Here is a 22,508-nt window from a genome sequence, read left to right on the forward strand (position 1 = left end):
GACTTCTGTCATCTTTACTATTGGTCTTCAATTCGAGCAATGGTGCAATGGCAGGTGGCGCAACTCTTTATAATGCCCGAACCATAAAGATAAAGGAAGATGAAGGTTTCAAGTAAGTTATAGTTTTAAGCATCCCAGTACTACCATAAACTATTAATGACTAATTCAATTTGTTAAAAGGATACTACTTAAACAGTTACGCTTTTCAGTAAGTAAAAGCAATCAAAGGGAATAACAGACTGTAGATTATGCATAAACACAACCAAGTCCCCACTACTGTTATAAGGTAGTGTTTCTCAGAATTTAAACTAATGGAAATGGAAAGGAATGCAGATCTGCCGTTTGGAAGTATGCACCTTACATGACAGATGAGATTCTGCATATTGCACTAAAAAGTTTCAAAGGATAATGAATATAATGGGGAAGAAAAGTTACTGAAAGCATGTTTATTTAGTGTCAAATGTACTATCTTTGTCTCTGCTTCTGATGTATGCTCTCAAAATGCTCAATTGATCACAGGACTTACTATTTCTATGAATTTGGAAGAGATGAGCTGCACATTGCACTGGTGGCCACTGTCAACGTTGGAAAGGTTTGTTAATGAATACTGTTGATTGTTAATATGAGTGTTATATATTTCCATAATTAAGCTAAAATTCTTCTTTTCTTGTCAAGAGATAAGCCAAAATATAGCATGGTACTTTTGCCTCCAGATGATGCATGAAGGGTAAAGCTTAAGGCTGAATGCTTTTGGCCTAGCATCAGGATGTCTCCTAAGGACATCAGACCTGTCAACTTAATTTTCAGGATCACAATCTTTACTAGAGATTTTAATGCACCAAATCTTATATATTTATAATTCTCATGATGTATATCTAATCAACTAGCTTTGGATGCAGGCTATTATTGCTGGAGCAACTGCGCCACAGTCCAAGTGGGATGACGATGGAGTGAAGCTGCGCTCTGCTGCAGTCTCATTGACAGTTCTGTAGTTCTTTGCACAACAAATTATTTTGGCAGGTTTGATGAGTTAAATTTTCAGTTTATACATTACTCTCTAGTCATTATCTTGTTCATCAGACTTTTTTTGGGCCTTTTCTTTTCAATTGACTATTCTTGACTTGTCTTCATGCAAACAGGCCTTTGATACGCCACTTACTTTCTTTTCACTGCCCTTCAAAAAACTTTCATTCGACATGGCTCTCGACTGATTGTGGCACAAATTGCACATTGGGTTGATGAGACATTTCGGAAACATCTACTGAAGAGATTCAAAATGGAAAATTCCAACGGCTAATCACTAGCAGCTTACCTTCTTGCACCAGCTTGGAAACAGCAGAAAGCTCAGAGTTGAATTCAAGTCTTTGAGGACCCTTTTTTTATAATTTGCTGTGTAATTGACTGATTGTGAAATTTTGAGTTAAACATAAATCATTCAGATTGCTCTACATTTGATCAATTTAAGCACAGTTTGCTGATTCTCTTCGCTTAAAATTGTTCTACAAGACCAGACCTTTCCATTTCATTTCTCACCGGCATTCATGATGACTCAAAAAGTAACATTAACCCTGTTTCTATTTTCTGCTATTGGAATATCAAAGCACTGATAAGAATTTTCAAGAAGTCATCGGCATTCAATCTCTATAAATTCAAGTTTCTTTTAGTTTATAAGAATTATGGATTTTGTTTTCTATTTCTTGTTTCCAAGTGGCAACCCTGTTAATATGTGAGCTTGTCCATCATTGACCCTTGGGAGGTTGCTTAACTAGAACATGGGAGGTCCATGAGCTTTCTTCAGATTGGCTGAAAGCCCAAAGCCTCTATGGCTTATATAAAACGAAAACAGAAAGCATGAGAGGCCAAGCCCACTCTAGCTAGCTTTCATGGATGGTTCAAAACAATGGTACATGATTTATTATAGGTTCAAAAAAAATTTTAAAAAAATCTTGAAATATATCAATTTATGCTACTAAATTTATTCTTTGATTTTTTTTTAAAAAAAGTTTATATTCTTTTATTGTTTTCCAATATGTTGAAAGACTAAAAAATCATGCAATTAGAAAGCTCGAGGAAGGTGCCAAGCCTTTGTGATGGAAACTTCCTGTGACTTTGCATTTTATCTCAACTATAAAATTACTAGTGGGATATTTGTCTGTTGACCTGGAAGACTTGTATCTGTGCAGGCAAAGAAAACTGCTACAGGTTTTTATGGCATCAAATTTGGTTCAATTTGAAAGATTATTTCTCTGAGTTATTGGATCTTGTGCTTCCTTTTATCTTGATTTATTATTCAAACTTCCCAGGTGCATTTCTCTTCTTCCCGTCCTGTTTTCATTCTTAGTATTAACTAATAACCTTGATATACTCAATCCAATTTAACACTCATGTTCATATGTCATTTTTGTTTCTTTTTTTATATGGATGTATGTTTCAAACTCTCTGGCTTCCAACTAGATATTCTGGATCCAGAATCCTTACTGTTACAGTATCAACTATCTGTTAGCTTATGATTAGTTTAACTGCTATGCAGCAGATTGAAACATAGTTTTTTTTCCTTAGAAAGCAGTTAAAGAAATAAAATTGAAATAATAGGCTCTCTCAGTTGGAAAAGAAATATTTATTTACATTGCAATCAGTTGATTTTATTTTTTTCAATTAATTTTATTTTATCTTTACATGATATTGCACATACTTATTTACTATCATGTTTGTATAATTAATGTAAAGTTCCACTCTTAGGCAAGATGTTTACATGTTTGAAAGTGAAGAGACATGAAGATGAAGGAGATCAGAAATGTTTTATAAAAAATGGAGGGGTTCTATTAGAGGAGGTCATTGCCTTACGTAATGGCAGATCTAATCCTATCTGTCATTTCTCTGCAAAAGAGCTTATGAGAGCAACAAACAACTATGATGCACGCCAGATTTTTGTGCAAGATCTTGGTTATACATTGTACAAAGGCTCTCTAAGGGATCGTCCAATTTTAGTGAAGAAGTATGACTCTAGATGGAGATTTCTTGAGACAGCCCCTTACAAAGATATTGCCTTCGGATCACAAATGAGTGTTCACAAGAATGTTTTAAAGGTTATAGGATGCTGCTTGGAGACTGAATTACCAATTACAGTATATGAATTTGCTGGCACAAAAATCCTCTCCGCATGTATCTCTGCTACTAATGATGAGCCATTACCATGGAAATGCAGGTTGAAAATAGCAATAGGTATAGCAAGTGCAGTTGCATATCTCCACACTGCATTTTCTAGACCAGTTATCCATCGAGATATTAAATGCTCAAATATCCTATTGGATCAAAACAATGTTCCCAAACTTATTGACTTTTGGCTATGTATATCTATTCCTGAAGGAGAAAGTCATGTAATTGCTGATCTCGCAGCATGGAGAACAGTCAATCTCACACCTGAATATAGGAATAGAGGTTATTTAACAGAGAAGGTTGATGTTTATCAGTTTGGATTGCTTCTTATTGAGCTTTCAAGGGGACAGGATTTTGTGCCCTTTTGGAGGGAACATAATATACGTCTACGTATTGAAATGTACATTAATGCTGTCCGTGATAGAATAAGAAATGAAGGAATTGATCAGTTCCAGGATTTCAAAACACTTATCCTTAAATGCACCTCTTTTGAAGAAGAAGAGAGGCCAACAATGATTGAGGTTGTCAAAGAACTCAGGCTAATTGATCAGTCTTTTACGTCACCTTCATAGCCTAGCCCCAGTTGGCTATTTCATTTCTCAACAGCTGCAAAAAATCTTGTAAGCTGTAGTTGTATTTGTATGCATGGCTCTCTAAACTCTAAGCTCATCCATATATGAAAATTGGCTTGACAGTAAGATTCTGCTGTTGTAAGAAAGTCAGGGGGTTTCTCTTCTGGGAAAATGTAAATTAAGTCCAACAAATGTATGTATGGTTGTGATTTTAGCATTTTATTATCAAATTTCATTAGTTTACTAGCTTTTCTGATAAGCCATGAATTAATTCATTGATAAACAGGGTTACTTGAAGCTCATTACTCTCCATAGGTACCCAAAAGTTTGTCCTGTATCCTCCCACCCTGTACAAAATCATCCATATGCTATCATTTATGAAAAGGAACCCACCTTGTGCAATTCTTACTAATCATATGAGAAAAAATTCAGATTACAGCATAAGACCATTTATATTGCACCCTACAATTAAGTACCTTTATATTGATTTGATTGGCCACTAATAATAGCTGCACTGTGAACACAATTTAGCAGAAGTTGTCCCCTGCAAATGTGTATTCTTCTGTTGATTTGATTAATTGTTAGAGTTTTCTGCATTTGTTCGTTGAAAAATGAAGTTTTTCAAGAAGTATTAAACAGTTTTTAATCCAATATTAAAGAAGAATAAAACTGAACATTTTGTTATTGCACATTTGCTTTAAGCTTGCAGCAAGCAGCTCCTTATTTCTTTGGGACAAGGAAACTCAAGAATGAAAATTAACTCTGGATGAACGAGGCAACTTTGGGAAAGAGATGATACTGCATCAGTTATTGAATCTATAATTGGAGTAAAAGAGAAAAGTGGAATTTCCATTGAATCAATTTGCTTCATCTACTACAGCCAAGAAGACCTTACATTCAAACAGAATTAATCCAGTTTTCATTTCCTTGTTTTCAATCTGTTGTAAGACTAAAACTCATGCAATTGCCGAAGACAAGTTCAAGGAAGCTGCCTTGCCTTTGTTGAAGGAAATTTCCTGTGTCCCAACTTTCTGTCATGACTCTGCATTTCTTGGATATTTGCCTGTTGACCTGTGAGACTTCCAATGCGCAAGCAACAAAAACAGCTGCAGGTTTTCATTGCTCCAAATTTGCAAGATTATTTCTCTGAGCTCTTGGATCTTGTTCCAAATGGCAAACAAAAGGGCCAGATATGTAGGAGATGAAGAGCATTTAGTAGTTTATGTGGAAAAAAATATGCTGAAAAAGGGTATTTTAAATCACATTGTAGATCCCATACTTTTGGAACAGGGATTATGGCATGGAAAAGAGCAGCAAATTCTGTTTTTTACAACTGTTGCCTTAATGCACCTCAAAACTAGAAGAGGATAGACCAACTAAGGCAGATATATAAATCTATTCGTTTTAGATTGGTTCTTCTGCTGAATATCGACTCCTTGCAATGCCTAGGCAATTACTTCTGCTATCCTATTATTCATGGCAGGATAACTTGTACACTTGAATATCCCTTCCCCATATGTTGAGGCAGCAGGCTTCATTTAAAGCAAATGCAGAGTTTTTCAAGTTCTCAACAAAAGATTATAGACTTGCCTTGAATTGGAGATTGGTTTATGCACTAATTGGAAATCTTCCAGGCTCTATCAAAGGCTTAGTTTAGTTGTTTAGCTTGTTAGGAGTTGAAGGCATATAGACATAATAAAATCTTATTGCTTCCTATCATAAAGTAAAGTTAAAATTAAAGCTCCAAATCGATCAGCGTCATTCAATTTTTAAATCTTGAGTCAAAGAATTAAGCAATGATTGAAGAGACAAGTCAGAAGTCAGAACGAAGGTGCCTCTTATTTTTTCAATGGAAGTTTTCCGAGCATGACTTTGACCATTTCAATCACAGATTTGCACTTCTTCTTATACATGGAGGAATCTTACTGATGCCTGGTATGACTTGTATCTACATCTGTTGCAGCCTGCAACTTTCCTTTCTCCAATTCTTTCTGCATCCTTGGTTCCAACAGCTGTGTTTTCACTTAAGTTGAACATTTACAGGTACCCTTTCATGCCCCATAGTCTTTTTTAGTATTTCAGCACGTTATTTCACCTTTATCAGTTCAATAAATCTTTTTCTTTTTATGTTATTCTGTATATATGACTCTAACTTTAGATTATTAAAAAAGGGTCAAAAATATAAATAGGGCTTTTTCCTTATCAAGAACCTTACTTGAAGCTTTGACAATCTTGCAAGGAATAATGAATTATAAGCAAATTTTTACTCAAACAAATTATATCCAACAAACATAATAATTATAAAAATAAAAACCAACTCAAGCAAATCCAGGTTAGCTTTCTTATTTTTGTTTTTATTTTTATGGGTAAATGTTTCAAACTCCCTTGCTTCCAACTACATATTCAGGGTCCTTACTACTACCTCATCACTGCTCTATTACCTTTTGATTATGAGCTTGATTCCTATTGATTTCATCATTTTTCTTTCAATTTCTTCTACCTTCATATAGTATTGTCATGCTTCTTTATTATCCTGTTTGTATAAGTAATATATAGTTTCACTCTTAGGCAAAATGTTAGCATGTTTGAAAGAGAAGAGACATGAACATAATCAGACACTTTTCACAAAAAACGGAGGGGCTTTATTAGAGGAGATTATTGCCTTCTGTAATGGTAGATCCAATCCTATCTGTCATTTCTCTGCAAAAGAGCTTCCGATAGCAACAAACAACTGTGAAGCACAACAGAGTTTTGTGCGTAAAAGTCGTTATACATTGTACAAAGGTTCTCTAAAGGACTGTCCAATTTTTGTGAAGATGTAATGCTATGGCGACGATCCACGGTTTGATTTGGAATTCAAAGATATTGCCATTGGATCACAAATGAGTGTTCACAAGAATGTTTTAAAGGTTTTAGGCCTGGAGACCAAAATACCATCTATAGTATATGAATTTGCTGGCACAGAAATCCTCTCCCCATGTATCTCTGCTACTGATGTTCAGCCACTATCCTGGAAATGCAGGTTGAAAATTGCAATAGGTATAGCAAATGCAGTTGCGTATCTCCACAATGCATTTTCTAGACCAGTTATCCATCGAGAAATTGATTGCTCAAATATCATATTGGATCAGAACAATGTTCCCAAGCTCTATGACTTTGGAATATGTCTATCTATCCCTGAAGGGCAGTCACATGTAGGGGATGATTCTAAGGGGACAATATGGTATAATGCACCTGAATATGTGTTTCCAACTTATTTAACACAGAAAACTGATGTTTATCAGTTCTGTACGCTTCTAATTGAGCTTTTAATTGAACAGAAGCTAGCTTTCGTATATCAGGCATATAAAACCAGCAATACAAGGGATCTCTGTGCAATAGTGTCGATAGTAGAATAAAAAATGAAGGAATTGATCAGGAGCAGTTGCTAGATTTAACAACACTTATCCATAGATGTGTCTCTTATGATGAAGAAAAGAGGCCAACAATGATCCAGGTTGGCAAACAACTCAGGCGAATATATCAGTCGTTTCCATCACCTTGTTAGCCTAGCCCCATTTGTCTATACTATTTCTCAGTGGCTGAGAAAATCTTGTAAGCTGTAGTTGTAATTGTGTGCATGGCTTCCTAGACTCTAAGGACTTCAAATGTATTTTACTCTTTGTATTTATTTGATTGGCCAGTAATGAATGTCCTAAACAATTTATTGTTATCAAATTTGCTTCTGAGAGGAATTTGTATCAAATATGCTTAATAAATTATTATTGCAACAAGTAAGATAAATAGTTGAAAAAAACATAATGTTGGGACGAATTGTATTTTCTTAAAATTCTATATCAATATCGTATTATATATATTTTAATTTTCTTTCATTGTTGTAGAATTTTCTAGAAGACTTATTATAATTGTTTAGCCTGTTGGAGTTGAAGGCATAGACATAATAAACTCTGATTGCTTACTATAATAAATTAAATTTAAAATCAAAGCTCCAAATCAATTAGCGTCATTCAATTGTTAAATCTAGAATAGAAGAGTTAAGTAAGGACTGAAGAGAGAAGTCAGAACAAAGCTGCCTCTTCATGGAAGCTTTTCATGTATGACTTTGACCATTTCAATCAAAAGCTTTGCACTTCTTCTCATATATGGAGGAACCTTATTGATGCCTGGTATGACTTGTATCTATATCTGCTGCAGCCTGCAACTTTCCTTTCTCCAATTTCTTCTGCTATCACTAGACTCCCTTTCTGCATCCTTGGTTCCAACAGCTGTATTTTCACTTGAGTTGAACATTTACAGGTACCCTTTCAGGCCCCATAGTCATTTTTAGTATTTCTGCAGATTAACTCAATCCAATTTAAGACTGGTTTTTCCCCCCCAAAGGAGAAGTCCTCTGTTTCTATATTTAAGTTGATCTAATTCTAGTGTTGGCTTGGACAAGTCTTGTATAGAATACTACAGATTGAAAGAAAATATTTATTTCCACTGTAATCTGTTGATTTCATCATTTTTATTTTAATTTCTTTTACCTTTACATGATATTGTCCATGCTTCTTTACTATCTTATTTTTATAATTAATATAAAGTTCCACTCTTAGGCAAGATGTTTGCATGTCTCAAAGTGAAGAGACATGAAGATAAACAGACCTTTTTCACAAAAAATGGAGGGGCTTTATTGGAGAAGCTTATTGCCTTCTCTAATGGCAGGTCCAATCCCATCCGTCATTTTTCAGCAAAAGAGCTTCTGAGAGCAACTAACAACTATGATACAAGCCAGATTTTTGTGGAAGGTTGGTGGTTATCAATTGTACAAAGGCTCTCTAAAGGACCGTTCAATTTTTGTTAAGAAGTATTACGAGCCATGGGTTGATTTTGCAATCAAAGATATTGCCATTGGATCACAGATGAGTGTTCACAAGAATGTTTTAAAGGTTATAGGATGCTGCTTGGAGACTGAAGTGCCAACTATAGTGTATGAATTTGCTGACACTAATATGCTCTCCACATGTATCTCTGTTACTGATATACAACTACTGCAGTGGAAATCCAGGTTGAAAACTGCAATAGGTTTAGTGAATGTAATTGCATATCTTCACACTGCATTTTCTAGACCAGTTATCCATCGAGATATTAAGTCCTCAAACATCATACTGGATCAGAACAATGTTCCCAAACTCATTGACTTTCGACTGTGTATATCTATTCCTGAAGGGCGATCACACCTAGAAGGGGATGTTATAAGGAGAACAGAGTGGTTGACTCCACCTGAAAATTGGGCTACAAGTTTTTTAACAGAGAAGGCAGATGTGCATCAGTTTGGAATGCTTCTAATTGAGCTTTTAAGTGGATGGGACGCAGCTTGCTATCTATTGGTGCATAATAAATCGGATGCTGATCAATGCCATTGTGTCGAAAATGGTAGAATAAGAAATGAAGTAATTGATCAGGAGCAGCTGCAGGATTTCCCAGAACTTCTCCTTAGATGCATCTCTTTGGATGAAGAAAGGAGGCCAACAATGATCGAAGTTGGCAAAGAACTCACACGAATTGATCAGTCTTTCCCATCACCTTATTAGCCTAGCCTCATTTGACTATATATATATATATCACCTTGTAAGGTCTAATTGCTCTAAGAAAGTGAGTAGGTTGCTCCCATGGGGAATGTAAATGCCCTAAACAATTTTTTTTATCAAAAATTATTTTTCGAGAATTCTATGTAAGATTGTAGTGATATATGTTCGATTTTTTACAGATTCTCCATTACATTTCATACCAAGTTGTATTTTTTTCTTAAAATTCTACGTTAATATTTAGACCAAATATACATGCATTTTATAGAAAGAAGTATCCACCTTGTATTATAAATTTATAACTTTCCATATATATTTTTGATTTCCTTGTCTCTTCTCCAAGTGAACTAGCTATGTACAAATCCTCTTTGGCTCTTTGCAGCCTTCTTTGCAGGCTTCACCGCCCCCAACATGGCTTCTCCCCAATACTACCATTTGGTTCTTGCTTTGCTAGCCACCACCCTCTTCATCAACCCTGCCTGGACTGACGAAGCAACTCAAAACCTGATAGACCATATCTGTCGACAAATGGAGGAATATGCATTCTGCGACAACACTTTCAACCAAAACCTGAAAGGTCGTCGTGCAGATATGGCAGCTCTGACCCTAATAACCATCGAGCAAGCCGTCAGCCATGCGACCGACACCCACAGTTTCATCGCTCTACTCCTCAAGAAGGCGACCGATCCAGCAGAGAAGGAGGCTCTCACAACCTGCGAAGACGCTTACCGCCTGGTAATGGGTGGTTTCCAGGAAGCTGCAGCGGTTTTCTTTCTGAAAGATTATGATAGCATGTTACTGTCCATGAGGCCTGCACCTAGAGCACAAGCTGGTTGCACCGCTATCTTTAACACCCCACCCAATCCTGCTAGCCCTGTTGGTGATAGAAATAGGCAAATGAGGATCTTAATTGCCATGGCCATTGCTGCTGGAACTGATCTTACCAGGCCTCTTGATTTATAATCTAAATTCAGCCTTAGTCCACAGGGAAGAAGAAATGTCTTAATCCAATAAAGACAATAGAAATAACCCATACTTAATTTAACCGTTGTTAACCTGAAAGAGTTCAGAGTCTCCCCCTAACACTCTTAAATTCTCAATGTATCAAAAAATAAATAAATTCATAAACAGAAACATACAATTATATATCTAGATATATACACAAAAGAGTTTAATTTCTAGATCAACTAGAAAATTGCAGTATCAGAAGAAAAATTACACCCCCTTCTTCCCCTATTGAAGTATAAAATGCTATATGATTCTCTGATCACCTTCTTCAATGATGAATGTCATTGACTTGTGTTCTTAGTCCATCTTACTGGCTAGCTTCATCATGATCTTTTTTACAAATTGTAAAAAGTTTGCAAGCTGCATCTTCTCACAACAAATTTGACTAATTTTAATTACAATTTTTTCAATATAAATCATTTTAGTCAACTCTTTTTTACTTTTTAGCAGCACTTCAATAAATTGATTGTAATTATAGAGGTTTTATATACTAACAATGATTACACTTCATTAATTGTTTCGTTACATATACGTTAAATTAAAACTTGAATTTATTATTGTGAAAAATTAAATTATTTTAATTTGATTTAATTGGTTTCACTTATGATTATGGGAATGACATAAGTTGGAAAAAAAGCATCTCAGAGTTTGATGGGTACAAAGGAATCTTAGTATTTGAGATCATAATCTCAGTTTCTTCTTTGCCCACTAACCACCCGACCAAATTGCTTAGCACTCTATGGAAAAAGAAAAGGGAGGAAGGCCAACTCAGTCATAAATAGTTTTTTATTTTTATAAATTTTAAAATAAAATATCTAAAAATATAAGTAAGAGAGAATATTATCCTAAGATATTTAAATAACTCAATTTAATCGTCTCGAAACACCATCAAAGACATTTAAAATGTGAGTAATTGCAAGTACACATTTTATTAATCTTTTTTTATTTTATTTATTTTTTACATAAGATCGGTTGAACTTCGAATATAAATATTTTATTTAAACTCTAAATCCATGGACTATGTTTAATCATTAGTAAAAATTAAAAATATTGACATATTTATTCATTTGATAAAAAAAATTAAGAATATGTATAGTCGAAAGTAAAAATTATCTCAATTTTCATTAGTGTGATTAATTTAACATGAAAATAGTATCGATTTTGTTAGTTTAATTTTTTTTTAGTTCTTTCCTCCTTTCATTTTTTTCCTTATGAAGGAAAATATTAAATTAATAAAAATATATCCATTTTAATAAAAAAAAAACCCACAAGGAAAAAATTATGATTAAGAAAGAAGAAAAGAAAAGCTTTTTTGCGTACGGAATTTTATGATGAATTAGCCTCCAATAACCAAAGCATCTCTTTGTCTCTCTCTCTCTTCCCATGGTGGAGGAGCTGCCCGGGAATCACGGTCAGCAATGGCCCCACCTATCATTGCCCATTGATCTCATGGGACCCACTTTTCTCACCTGAAAATCACATCATCACCGTCCAATCCAATCACAAGCACATACCTCACCATACCGCTTCGGAGCACCAATCGTTTCCACCTTAATTTTAAAAATTTATTTACATGGAAAACTTCCAACTAGTTAAATATTTATTCGTTTTAACAAATTAAAAATTAGCAAATTAGAGACATAAAAATTTTGTTGGTTATTTATATAATGAAATGTATTCACATTAAACAAATTATTAAAGTAACTAACTAATTTTTTCCTAAAATAAAAATTCTTTAAATAAATATATGTTTCCTGTTTTGTACATTGAATTTTATGCATTAAATTTATTATTAATTTAAATGACCTGATCATTAAATCAACAAATGATTTTTTATCAACTACAACTAAATAATTTTTATTTTTGGTACTTTTCTTAGGTCAAATTTTTGGTACTCCTTCAAAACTTAATTAAACTCAACTTGATTGTGATTAATTTGTTTTAAAATAAATGTTAAAGTCAATAATTAAAATACAAATAAATTTAATCTGTTATCATTTAATACATCTTTAATAATGTCATTCTACCTATTAATGAATAGGAAATTTAATGGATACTTTCTATTACCTTGCATTACTCATTCCAATTAAGTAAAATTAAAATATCTTATAATTAGATTCAAGTAGGGTTTGAACAATAAAATTATTACTCATTACAATTGTGGATGGTAATTATAGACTACTTACTATCTATACACTATTATAAATAATAATTTTAATATTAAAATTGAGTTTTATATACTATTCTTTTGTTTATAAATTAGTTATAATTTGTGTCATACCTACAGGAATTCATTAATTATTCAAAGCATGATTTAAACTTTAATTTTTTAATGAATTAATTTTAATTTACCTATTAATCTAATTTTTATTAATAAATATGTAAAAATAATTTAAAGTTTATTATTTATTTGAAGTGATTTCTAATTTTTTTGTAAGTATTAGTAATCCGGTTCAGATACGAGATTTGGTTTTAATCGAATTTGGATAAAATATGAGTAATTAAATTTGGATTCGAATTCAAGTTCAGATTCAAATACGTCAAAATTGACGAATATCACCCACTGACATTTAATAAAAATGAACACAAATTAAAAGTAATTTTCTTTTCTCTACCTTACACTCTAATGAATAATATATTAATATTTTCTTGGTATAAAAATAATTTTTGAAACATAAAACTTAAAATAGTTTTTATTATTTATTGAATAAAATAATGTTAAATAGTAGGTAATACTATGGAACCTAGTGTTAGAGAAAGTTTTAATCATTTAAATAATAAAAGTTTACATAATTGAATACATTAATAATGAAATAAAATAAATAAATAGTAATAGAGGTTTCTATGCCTAAAGCTTCCCATAAGTCTAAAAATTTCACCATCATAAAGTTTTTTTTTTCACTGCAATTATAAAAATAATTGTAATTACTATTATTGTTCTCATTTTCTTCTCCTTCTTCTTAACTTATTTATTTATATATAAATATAAATGTAAATATATTTTTAAATTGTTCCTTTATTTTTTTTCTTCCTTCTTTTGCTTTATTCATCGTCAGATTCTTCACTGAGAGGCCACAAAATCTCTTGAAGATCCAACCCAATGCCAACTTCTCTCTAATCTTTCTCTATCAACGTTAGGGTTTTTTTTCCCCTCTTTCAAGCTCATCCTTTTGAAACTCTTCAAATTTTCCTCTTTCCAAAATTACCCAACCCAAAAACCCACTCTTTTTTACCTTCCTCAAAGTTTCATTTTCAGGGTTTTGGTTTCGATTCAGTGTTAAAATTCTTGCTTTGAAGCTCAGATCAGAGCTCGAATTCTGGGTTTTTTGTGGTTGGTTGGTTTATTTTGTTGGTGGGATTTTGGGGGTTTGTTGGTAGCCATTTGATTTGTTGACTTTTGGGGTTGAATTTGTTCATTTCTGGAGGTTTTGATTGGGTTTTGTGGGTGCCGCATGTAGAGGATTATTGAAGCTTGTGTTGGATTTTAGAGGGTTTCTCATTTGGAGATTTTAGGGTTTGGGTTTTTTATGTAATAATTAGAAAAAGTGATCTTTTGTGGATATGATTTTGATTTGGTGGCTTTAATGTATAACCATTAAGGGGTCCTCTGCTCTTTGCTGTAGAGGATCCCTATTGAAGAAAATCCAAATTTTTGTGACATTAAGTTATCAATCTTGATCAGTTTGGGTGAACTTTAACAAGTACTTTGCTTAAATTTTAGTGCTTTCTTGGTGAAGAAAAGAGAAAAAATCAAGTGGGAAATTTGTTGACTTTGAGTTTTGGTGGATTGATAATTTGGTGTTTGTTTAAATTGTGGAGGAGATGTTTGCTTCTGGTCCAGAAACTGGCCAAGAAAATAGTGGAGTTTCAGGGCCACTTTTGATTCCAATGCGCTTTGTATGGCCTTATGGGGGAAGGAGAGTGTTTCTCAGTGGCTCCTTTACTAGGTGAGAGACTGGAAAAGATCAAAATTTCGGTTTTTCTATCACTTCCTATTCTTATTTGTTAGATTTATATTTTAAGGGTTTCACTAATTTAGGTTGGACACGGCAATTGATTGTGTCATTTTGTACACAGATGGTCAGAACATATACCTATGTCTCCAATGGAGGGTTGCCCCACTGTATTTCAAGTTATTTGTAGCTTGAGCCCTGGATATCATCAGGTTAATCAGTTTTTTTTTATGATCATTATCTGTAGTTCAGATTGAAAAAGCCATATTTGGAACTGAATTCTTATTGAGAATGTGATAGTGCTCTTTGTTTTGCTAAATAGTTGTGTAGATTTGCAGGTAAAATTCATGATCAATTCTGATACTGTTATATCTGATGCCTTACAATCTGTTAAGAATGAATACTTGAAAGGACATATATCTTTGAAGGAGGGGAAGGGATAGTGAACAAATAGGTTATTATTTTATTTGCATGCCAACTAGCTAATAAGTAATAACCGAAGTGCAAGAAATATGGAAGGTATAGGTCCAGCCTTTTGTGTATAGAAGAATTGGACCTGTTTAAGGAACATATTTAACTGTATCCTCTAAAGAGCACATGGGACTAAATTTTTAATTTTCCTTTCCAATTGAGTAATTGTGGAAATGGCACTGATAATCCATTGGAGGTAAATGCTAAGTACCTTTATGTTCTGTTGATAAGATCCTACTTGAGTTAATAAATCCTACATCCTAGAGATTATGCTGGTAACGGTAAAGTAAGCTCATTAAGTTGTAGCTTCAATAGCTCATGTGCTGCTTTATAATGTCTGTTGAAATGTTGTTATCATACAAATATAACCCTTTTGTAATTGTTTTTCTCTTTTGAAGCATGTTGTGTTATAAACCCAAGAGTAGAGAATACATGAAGGAAAGCTGCTCATATCATTGCTCATCCATATGTGGTATCATGTGGATGCATTGTATTCCTAACTCTGGCATGCACGTTTTTTTGTAACTCTAACACTGATCTTTAGGTTTGATTTCTTTATAATGGCAGTTTAAGTTTTATGTTGATGGAGAATGGCGGCATGATGAGCACCAGCCCTTTGTAAATGGTAATTATGGTGTAGTAAACACCGTCTTTATAGCTAGGGAACCAGATATGGTTCCTCCAACGTCTAGTCCTGAGACTCCTGGTAGATCCAACATGGACGTTGATGACGTTTTTATTCGTTCGGTATGCTTCTTACCTTTTTCGGTGTTTACATCTGTCCTTTATTGAGTTGTTTTAGCAGACCTTTTTCAAGTCTTGAGGTGCCTGCTTTTTACGAAGGAATCAGACCTAAAATTATTGTGAGAGTTTTAGATGGATAAGCACTTATGTTCATTTATGGGGGTAACTTGTAGGAACCAGTTCCAACAATATCAGATGCTGATTTAGAGGTCTCTCGTCATCGTATATCTGCTTTCTTGTCAAGACACACTGCATATGAGTTGCTTCCAGAGTCAGGCAAGGTTTGAATGCATCACCTTTCTATCCAAGCTGTTTATGAGGTAACCTTTGGGGTAGCTTAAGGCTGGTTCTATCTGAATGTGTCCATTGCTGCAGGTTATAGCCTTGGATGTTAATATAGCTGTGAAGCAAGCATTCCATATTCTGCATGAACAGGTGAATCTCATTCACAAACTCAAAACATGCAGAAAGGAAAAAATATGCACAGTCACTCCACATAAAGGTCCCATTTCAAGTGTTCCCTGTTTTACATATGTCTGTCACCCAGAAAGGAGATAACCTTGTACTGCATGTGCTTTTTTATTTCTCTTACTTCCTCTGGTTTCTCTCTCCCCTTTACATTTTAGCTTTATGCATCTTATTTGACATAATTCTTCCTTCCGTAGTTTCTTTGTTATATATCACTTACTTTTTTTTAGATCTTTAACACGTTACAAGTGTGTGCAATTTGTCCAGGCTTTACCCTTCACCCCGCTGATTATTAGCTGAGATTTCACTGTTGTTGATTTATGCTACTTTCAGGGAATTCCAGTGGCTCCTCTCTGGGATTCTTGCAAGGGTCAGTTTGTTGGAGTTCTTAGTGCATTAGACTTTATTCTTATCCTAAGAGAGGTGAGTTGGGAACAAAATTTTTTCAGTTTTCCCTTCAGTTTTAATCTAACCTGTGATTAGTTTAAAAAATTTTTTATTTGTAACTGGAATAAATTTAGCTACTTTGTTAACGCCAATGTCCTTTTAGAGACCCAGAGATTTATGAATTAGGGAAATGAATTTTCATGAAATAGACTGGTGGCTTTTTCTTTCAATGGATTTCTGGCATGAAATTAACCATGCTTCTCTCTTGTTATGCTGAACTTTGAGGGTGTCCATGATTGTGAAGAGAGAGAAATAGGAAGTGGTTGAACATACGACTCACCATATGACCCTTGTAACTTAGTATGCCCTCTGACAAACCTCTATTTGGTAGAGAGATAAGGGTTTGAGAAACAATTTATGTTGTTCTTCATTATAAAAATATTGATGAAATTTTCAATGTTGAGAGATATTTAACCTGATTACAAATTTCTATGAGTAAAGATTTATTTTTGTTTACCATCGTTAACTGTTTGTTTAAATCACTGTAAAGCAATTGTCAAGGCAGCATATTTTTATTGGAGTATTTTTGAGCCGTTCTTTAATCTTTCTCACACATACTACAAGTAGAAATGTGGCAATGCGTGTTTTTTTTTTCCCCTTATTTGCGGCAATATTCCTTGAGTAAGTTTAACATTTCAAACCCTTTGAAGGACAGCTGGGGAATCATGGTTCAAATTTGACAGAGGAAGAATTAGAGACACACACAATATCAGCTTGGAAAGAGGGAAAGGTGCAGCTTAGCAGACAGATTGACGGCAACGCAAGATCATATCCTAGATGTCTTGTTCATGTAAATGCTTCCATTTCCAGGATTCTCTAGCATTTCTAAACCATTATTCATGTCTGCCTCTGATTTATTTGTACATGCTTCATTTTTTTGGATGATTTATGAACGTGGTGAATTACTTCATTATTGACTTAATTCTCTGATGGTATGTTAAATGAAACTTTTAAGTTCAATTATTGCTTGTGGCTAGGAAGAAGAGTTGTTAACTGTTGAAATTATTAGGATTAGCTGTTTTGGACCATGTGATCTTGAACTGTTGCTTTTGGATAGTAGAGTCTTCTGGAATCTATTCATGAAAAAGAGATACTGATTTCTTAGGAATACGGCTACTCCAGATTTTGGAAGGATGATTAATTGGACTCTATGCAATCTGGACGTTTCTCCCAAAATTTAGAATGGAATATATAACCTATTTTTAAGCTCTAGGAGTCTTTCTTTCATAGCCCATACTTCTAAAGAATCTGCATTGTACTTTTATTTATCATGTTATGACTCCAACTTGTTTGTTTGATGCAATTTTTGTTATGGGTAGAATGTTTCTATTGCTAATATTTGATGGGGCTTGGTTTTAACTGAAGTTGGAGCTACCTTCTATAAGGTTTGGCTACTGTTTTATTAGTACCATAACATTTATGACCATTGTATGCAGGCTGGGCCTTATGATTCTTTGAAGGACGTTGCTCTGAAGATTTTGAAGAGTAAGGTGGCTACGGTTCCCATCACTCATTCTTCGGCACAAGATGGTTCATTTCCACAGCTGCTACATCTTGCCACATTGTCTGAAATACTAAAATGTAAGATTTTCTTTTGTTTATGGCTGAGGGTACGTGATTTCCTACTCGTTTGAGGGAGCATGAGTTCTTACTAGCCACAACCTAATTTTCAGGTATATGCAGACATTTTAAACATTCTTCTAGCTCCTTGCCCATTCTTCACCAACCAATTTGTTCAATCCCCTTGGGTACTTGGGTACCAAAAATTGGGGAATCAAATGGTCGGCCATTGGCAATGCTGCGGCCAAACGCCTCTCTTGGTGCTGCCTTGTCGTTGTTAGTTCAAGGTAACCTGTGGCCCTTTGTGCTTAAGGTTTTTTGCTGCTGTTGCTGTTTTTACCATAAGATACATATTATCACTTAGCAAGCAGAATGGAAAAGAATAGACTGTTTTAAGCATGCTATCTTGTAATGTTGAATTACGAATGTTAATTTTGCATTTATGCCTTTTCATTTCATCTTGAGCATGTTTTACCTTACCTTCTTGGTGAAAGTTCAAATGTTTAACTGGACAACCTATGTAAGCAAGTTGATTGTAGATATTTCGGATGGACATCATCGTGTAGTTATCACTTTGCTACTATTTATTTTTTTAGAGGCATTCCTTTCTTCCTTCCTCTAAGCTTTTTGAGAGGGAATGTTTTAATGCCTTTAGGGTTGTTAGTTATCGTTGGTACTTCTTGGTCTTTGTGTCTTCTGTTCCAGTCTTTCTCCCTTCTCTCTGTCTTTTCCACTTTTGTTGTTAATCATCTTACAATATGACACCTTGTTTTGCAGCCGAGGTTAGTTCGATACCAATAGTGGATGAGAATGACTCATTGCTTGATATATATTCGCGAAGGTAAAGCCTTTCTCTTTCTAGTGGGAAAGGAAAATTGAAAAAGAAGAGACTGTTGGATGCCGAACCAAATGTTATTTAGTTCCTTAACAAAATTTGTCATCTGCTTGTTTGCTTGACAGTGATATAACCGCTTTGGCAAATAATAAAGCTTATGCACAAATTCATCTTGATGAAATGAGTATACATCAGGTAATTGTGAAATGTCATTAAGCTGTGCAGCACTTGATAGTTTAAATGCAAGTAGAGAAAGAGCTTTTCTTATTAGCCATGATGTCCTTGAAGAAACTTTGTGATACCCACCTCTTGTAGGCCTTGCAACTGGGTCAAGATGCAAACTCTTTCAATGGTCAAAGATGTCAGATGTGTCTACGATCAGATACCTTGCACAAAGTGATGGAGCGGTTGACAAATCCTGGTATCCTTTTCATCCATCCTCATTTATTTTTTCATATAATGCAGCTAGTTCTCTTATGTGATTCACACTACTGTTTTGTTGCTTGTATTCTCACAGGGGCTAGGAGACTTGTGATTGTGGAGGCTGGCAGCAAGCGAGTAGAAGGAATTATTTCGCTGAGTGATGTGTTTAAGTTCTTGCTTGGTGTTTAGCTCAGAAAAGGTCTAGTCGCGTTTCAAAACGAGGGCTTTACTGTGGGTGGCGTTCAGGAAGAGATCCATTAAATTTCATTTGAGTTCTGTTTTTCTCTGCTGCTCTTATCTGCCCCTCACCTGGTGAATGGTCTTTATTTGTTACTCTCTCAGTCTTTTGATTTGGAAGGGCTTCATCACTCTGAGCCCCCCCACCCCTTTTTTAGGATAGAAATTTCAAAGAGCAAGAAAATGAATTTGTAAATTGTGAGAATTCAATTTTTCCCCTTCATTTCAATAACCTAATTATTGTCAACTCAACCATGCTGCTGCAGCAGCTCCCAATGTCTGTGTCTATGCTAACAGAAAAATGAGGCAGAAAAAAGAACAAAAAAAAAAAAAAGAAGTAAAGATTTAGGTGATGCTGGAGCAGCTTCTTATCTGATTTTGGTTCATATATACAGTTTTTTCCCTGGAAAAAAGTTGATGGTGGTGCATGTACTTGCTTGTTTATGTTTGATAATGTTTGTTTTAAGGCCAAAGCAGTAATTCCCTTTTCAGTATAATTATGTGCTACAAAAGTACAAATTATGTGAATAACAATTTGTCATTACCATATAATATACTTAGTCTGTCTCTGCCATTTCTGAATAGCTCTGTTCCTTATTGTAATGTCACAACAAGTAAATTTATGTTTCTCTATTTGCTGTGGTCTCTCAGCTCTTTGTTGGAACTCCTGCCCTTTATCCAATTATTATAAATATTTTGCGTAAATAGTCAAAAAGGGTTCTTGTATTATAAAAATTTTAAAATAAATTTTAAATTTTAAATTTTTTGTTAGATTTTAAGGTTTATTTTTGTGCAAATTGAATATTAATGACTAGATTTGGCATGATAAAAAATTAAGAATTTAATTAAAAAATATTATAATCTAAAAGTTTTTTTATTATTTAAGTTTAAATTTTAGTAGTTAAATTGACATGATCATGTGATAGTTGACATTATTATATGATAATTAATATTGTCAAATATATTGGTTACAATCACTATTATGTCAGTTGTTCACATCATATGTTACATGAATAGAAAATATTAGTTGATTTTAGATTTGATGGTGATTAATTTTTTGTTAAAAGTTAAAGCATTTATTTTTTGTACAAATTGAAAATTAATGACTTATTTTGATACATAAAAAATTAAGAATTTAATTTAAAAAATATCATAATTTAAAGGCTTTTAGCTTGGGCTAAAATCCAATCTATCTCACAGACTTACCCAAACCCAGATTGCAGGCATAGGCCTGGAGACGAAATCCGAATTCAAGTTGCAAGCTTGGGCCCCGTTGGGGTTTTGTGTCTCAAACCGACCTAGGGCAACCAGTCTTCTTCGCCATATATAAAAGGACCGCATTGGCAGTATCTTCTTCCTTCTTCATCTCTGCCGCCTGCCAAGCTTCGAGGGTCCCCAGGTTGCTCCTCGGACATCTAGCAGCCAACCGAAAATGGTATGTTTCAATCTCCCCTTTGGTTTCTGCTTGTTTTTTTTTATGTTTTTTTTTTTGTATAATTGAACCTGGTTTGAGGTTGTTTAAATTATGGAATTATCAGGTTCTTCAAAACGATATCGATTTGCTGAATCCTCCAGTAGAGCTTGAGAAGAAGAAGCACAAACTCAAGCGTCTGGTTCAGTCTCCCAATTCTTTCTTCATGGTAATTTGTTTTTGCGACTTCTTTGTTTCCTTATCTTTTCTCCCTTTGATCCATATGTTAACCTTGTTCTTTTTACCCTTTGCAAAGGATGTGAAATGTCAAGGCTGCTTCAACATGTAAGTCCTTCAATTGTCCGGAAAATCGTCTTTGGGTCTTTAAATTTATGTGTTTTGAAGCATATTCGGCATTCATCTCATTCTTAAATCTTGTCTTTTGTTGTTCTTTTTCGCAGAACAACTGTGTTTAGCCACTCTCAAACCGTGGTGGTGTGTGGTAACTGCCAGACTGTTCTTTGCCAGCCGACAGGAGGTAGAGCCAGACTCACCGAGGGATGCTCTTTCAGGAAAAAGGGTGACTAATCTGTTCTACATGATTTGACAAGAGTTTGACCCCTATATGTTTCAAAATGTTCATCTTTATAAGTTAAAATTTTTGTAGTACGCTCAAGGGTTTGATTACAAGCTTGTTCCTCTTTATGATGTTGATCAAGTATGAGTTTTTCCATGTAGTGGATGGTTTCTTGCTTCAATGAATGGATTTTTGAGTTGCATTTGATTGGTTTTCGAATACATATTAGTAGAGATATCTCTGTTCTTGGTGTAACCATTATGATCCTTCCATATGGTTTGATGCTGGAGCATTTGGCCTTTTTCCTTGAGTTGCTGGTAATTTTCACATGTCTTGTAAGGGCAATTCATGTTATCAAGGCATGTTTTATGCCATAACATGTCCTACAAGTTTCCTTTTGGGAATAATTTGATATAGGACGGTCCATTAATAGGTTTTAACCTAATAATTAATCGAAATCGATTGAACTCGGTTAATTTCGCCTAAAATTGGTTGAGTTGGGTTAATTTGGTTTCTTAAAATCAATTGAATTTGGTTAATTTAGTTTCCTTTTAATTGAAGATTGAATTTGAGCAATTCGGTTTTGTTTGTTTGGTTTAGTTTTAATTAGTTAATAGCTCGTTTTAATTCAGTTATTTTAATCAGGTTTTTTCTATCAAAGGATTTAATATTAATAATTTATTTATTAATATATAAATATTAATCTTATTAACAAAATGATAAAATTGGTGAGTTTTAATTATTTTAATTTGAAGATATTATTTGACCGATTTAATTATATCTTTGAAAATTCAATTAATTAAATATTTAAAATTTTAAAATCTAATTCATAGTACATTTTTTCGAAAGGTATTCTTTAACTTGATACTCTCTATATGTGAAACACCTATAGGATTTAATGGAAAATAAATACCAGAGGCTTGTATGTTGCATAACATGTGAACTGGTTAGCCTCATTCAATATTTTGGCATATCAATGGATGAAGGAGCTCATGAAAACACAATATGTTTATTATTAAAATTTTCAATTTATGGATTTTCTGGAGGTTCAGTTCATGTTAAGGAAAGGACCCTGTTTC

At 34.0% G+C, this 22,508-nt stretch overlaps 6 protein-coding genes and 1 pseudogene across 8 annotated transcripts in view; all 7 read left to right on the forward strand.

Annotated features, from left to right (window-relative positions):
• LOC110415489 (tagatose-6-phosphate ketose/aldose isomerase, putative (Mog1/PsbP/DUF1795-like photosystem II reaction center PsbP family protein)) overlaps positions 1-1,481 on the forward strand; it is a 3,179-nt gene extending 1,698 nt beyond the window's left edge. Inside the window, exons 5-8 of the mRNA XM_021427160.2 lie at positions 55-112; positions 520-592; positions 900-1,020; positions 1,140-1,481. Of these exons, the coding sequence (XP_021282835.1) occupies positions 55-112; positions 520-592; positions 900-992 (224 nt within the window). The 3' untranslated portion in view covers positions 993-1,020; positions 1,140-1,481. The remainder of the gene's footprint in view (positions 1-54; positions 113-519; positions 593-899; positions 1,021-1,139) is intronic.
• A 567-nt stretch (positions 1,482-2,048) lies between these two features.
• On the forward strand, positions 2,049-4,327 carry LOC110414635 (non-functional pseudokinase ZED1-like). Its single transcript, XM_021425930.1, has 2 exons — positions 2,049-2,303; positions 2,740-4,327. The coding sequence occupies exon 2, from the start codon at positions 2,745-2,747 to the stop codon at positions 3,726-3,728; it is 984 nt and encodes a 327-aa protein (XP_021281605.1). The 5' UTR covers positions 2,049-2,303; positions 2,740-2,744; the 3' UTR covers positions 3,729-4,327.
• Positions 4,328-5,594: 1,267 nt separating this feature from the next.
• Positions 5,595-7,481, forward strand: LOC110414636 (non-functional pseudokinase ZED1-like; annotated as a pseudogene). The gene is made up of 2 exons (XR_016351160.1): positions 5,595-5,771; positions 6,297-7,481. The product of XR_016351160.1 is annotated as a non-functional pseudokinase ZED1-like (transcript).
• Positions 7,482-8,328: 847 nt separating this feature from the next.
• On the forward strand, positions 8,329-9,301 carry LOC110415658 (non-functional pseudokinase ZED1-like). The gene is given in 2 exon segments (XM_021427354.2): positions 8,329-8,517; positions 8,519-9,301. Coding segments are annotated over 2 exon segments (972 nt in total).
• Positions 9,302-9,706: 405 nt separating this feature from the next.
• LOC149527315 (putative invertase inhibitor) lies at positions 9,707-10,258 on the forward strand. Its single transcript, XM_089783441.1, has one exon. The coding sequence runs from the start codon at positions 9,707-9,709 to the stop codon at positions 10,256-10,258; it is 552 nt and encodes a 183-aa protein (XP_089639567.1).
• A 3,061-nt stretch (positions 10,259-13,319) lies between these two features.
• On the forward strand, positions 13,320-19,814 carry SNF4 (sucrose nonfermenting-like protein). Of its 2 annotated transcripts, XM_021425929.2 has the most exons (13): positions 13,321-14,250; positions 14,381-14,468; positions 15,295-15,474; positions 15,645-15,752; positions 15,847-15,906; positions 16,273-16,362; positions 17,042-17,176; positions 17,823-17,967; positions 18,060-18,233; positions 18,724-18,787; positions 18,907-18,976; positions 19,097-19,202; positions 19,299-19,814. In XM_021425929.2, the coding sequence occupies exons 1-13, from the start codon at positions 14,126-14,128 to the stop codon at positions 19,391-19,393; spliced, it is 1,440 nt and encodes a 479-aa protein (XP_021281604.1). In that variant the 5' UTR covers positions 13,321-14,125; the 3' UTR covers positions 19,394-19,814. The 2 variants fall into 2 exon arrangements, with proteins under 2 accessions (XP_089639507.1, XP_021281604.1); XM_089783381.1 differs by having other exon boundaries at positions 13,320-14,250; positions 19,097-19,814.
• A 911-nt stretch (positions 19,815-20,725) lies between these two features.
• Positions 20,726-21,631, forward strand: LOC110415462 (small ribosomal subunit protein eS27y-like). The gene is made up of 4 exons (XM_021427127.2): positions 20,726-20,876; positions 20,980-21,081; positions 21,169-21,197; positions 21,314-21,631. Exons 1-4 carry the CDS (start codon positions 20,874-20,876, stop codon positions 21,438-21,440), a joined length of 261 nt encoding a protein of 86 aa, XP_021282802.1. The 5' UTR covers positions 20,726-20,873; the 3' UTR covers positions 21,441-21,631.
• The last annotated feature ends 877 nt before the right edge of the window (positions 21,632-22,508 follow it).

Source organism: Theobroma umbraticum, unplaced genomic scaffold (assembly GCF_002168275.2).
Source record: "Theobroma umbraticum cultivar Fairchild unplaced genomic scaffold, ASM216827v3 scaffold_147.0, whole genome shotgun sequence".
NCBI classification, from domain to species: domain Eukaryota; kingdom Viridiplantae; phylum Streptophyta; class Magnoliopsida; order Malvales; family Malvaceae; genus Theobroma; species Theobroma umbraticum.

Excerpts from the sequence above, each read along its gene's own strand:
- LOC110414635 (XM_021425930.1), top strand. The coding sequence starts at position 2,745 with ATGTTTACATGTTTGAAAGTGAAGAGACATGAAGATGAAGGAGATCAG.
- LOC149527315 (XM_089783441.1), top strand. The coding sequence starts at position 9,707 with ATGGCTTCTCCCCAATACTACCATTTGGTTCTTGCTTTGCTAGCCACC.
- SNF4 (XM_089783381.1), top strand. The coding sequence starts at position 14,126 with ATGTTTGCTTCTGGTCCAGAAACTGGCCAAGAAAATAGTGGAGTTTCA. Across the intron at positions 14,469-15,294 it reads TGAGCCCTGGATATCATCAG|TTTAAGTTTTATGTTGATGG; the intron begins GTTAATCAGTTT and ends TTATAATGGCAG. Across the intron at positions 18,977-19,096 it reads ATGAAATGAGTATACATCAG|GCCTTGCAACTGGGTCAAGA; the intron begins GTAATTGTGAAA and ends CACCTCTTGTAG.
- LOC110415462 (XM_021427127.2), top strand. Across the intron at positions 21,082-21,168 it reads CTCCCAATTCTTTCTTCATG|GATGTGAAATGTCAAGGCTG; the intron begins GTAATTTGTTTT and ends CCCTTTGCAAAG. Across the intron at positions 21,198-21,313 it reads TGTCAAGGCTGCTTCAACAT|AACAACTGTGTTTAGCCACT; the intron begins GTAAGTCCTTCA and ends TCTTTTTCGCAG.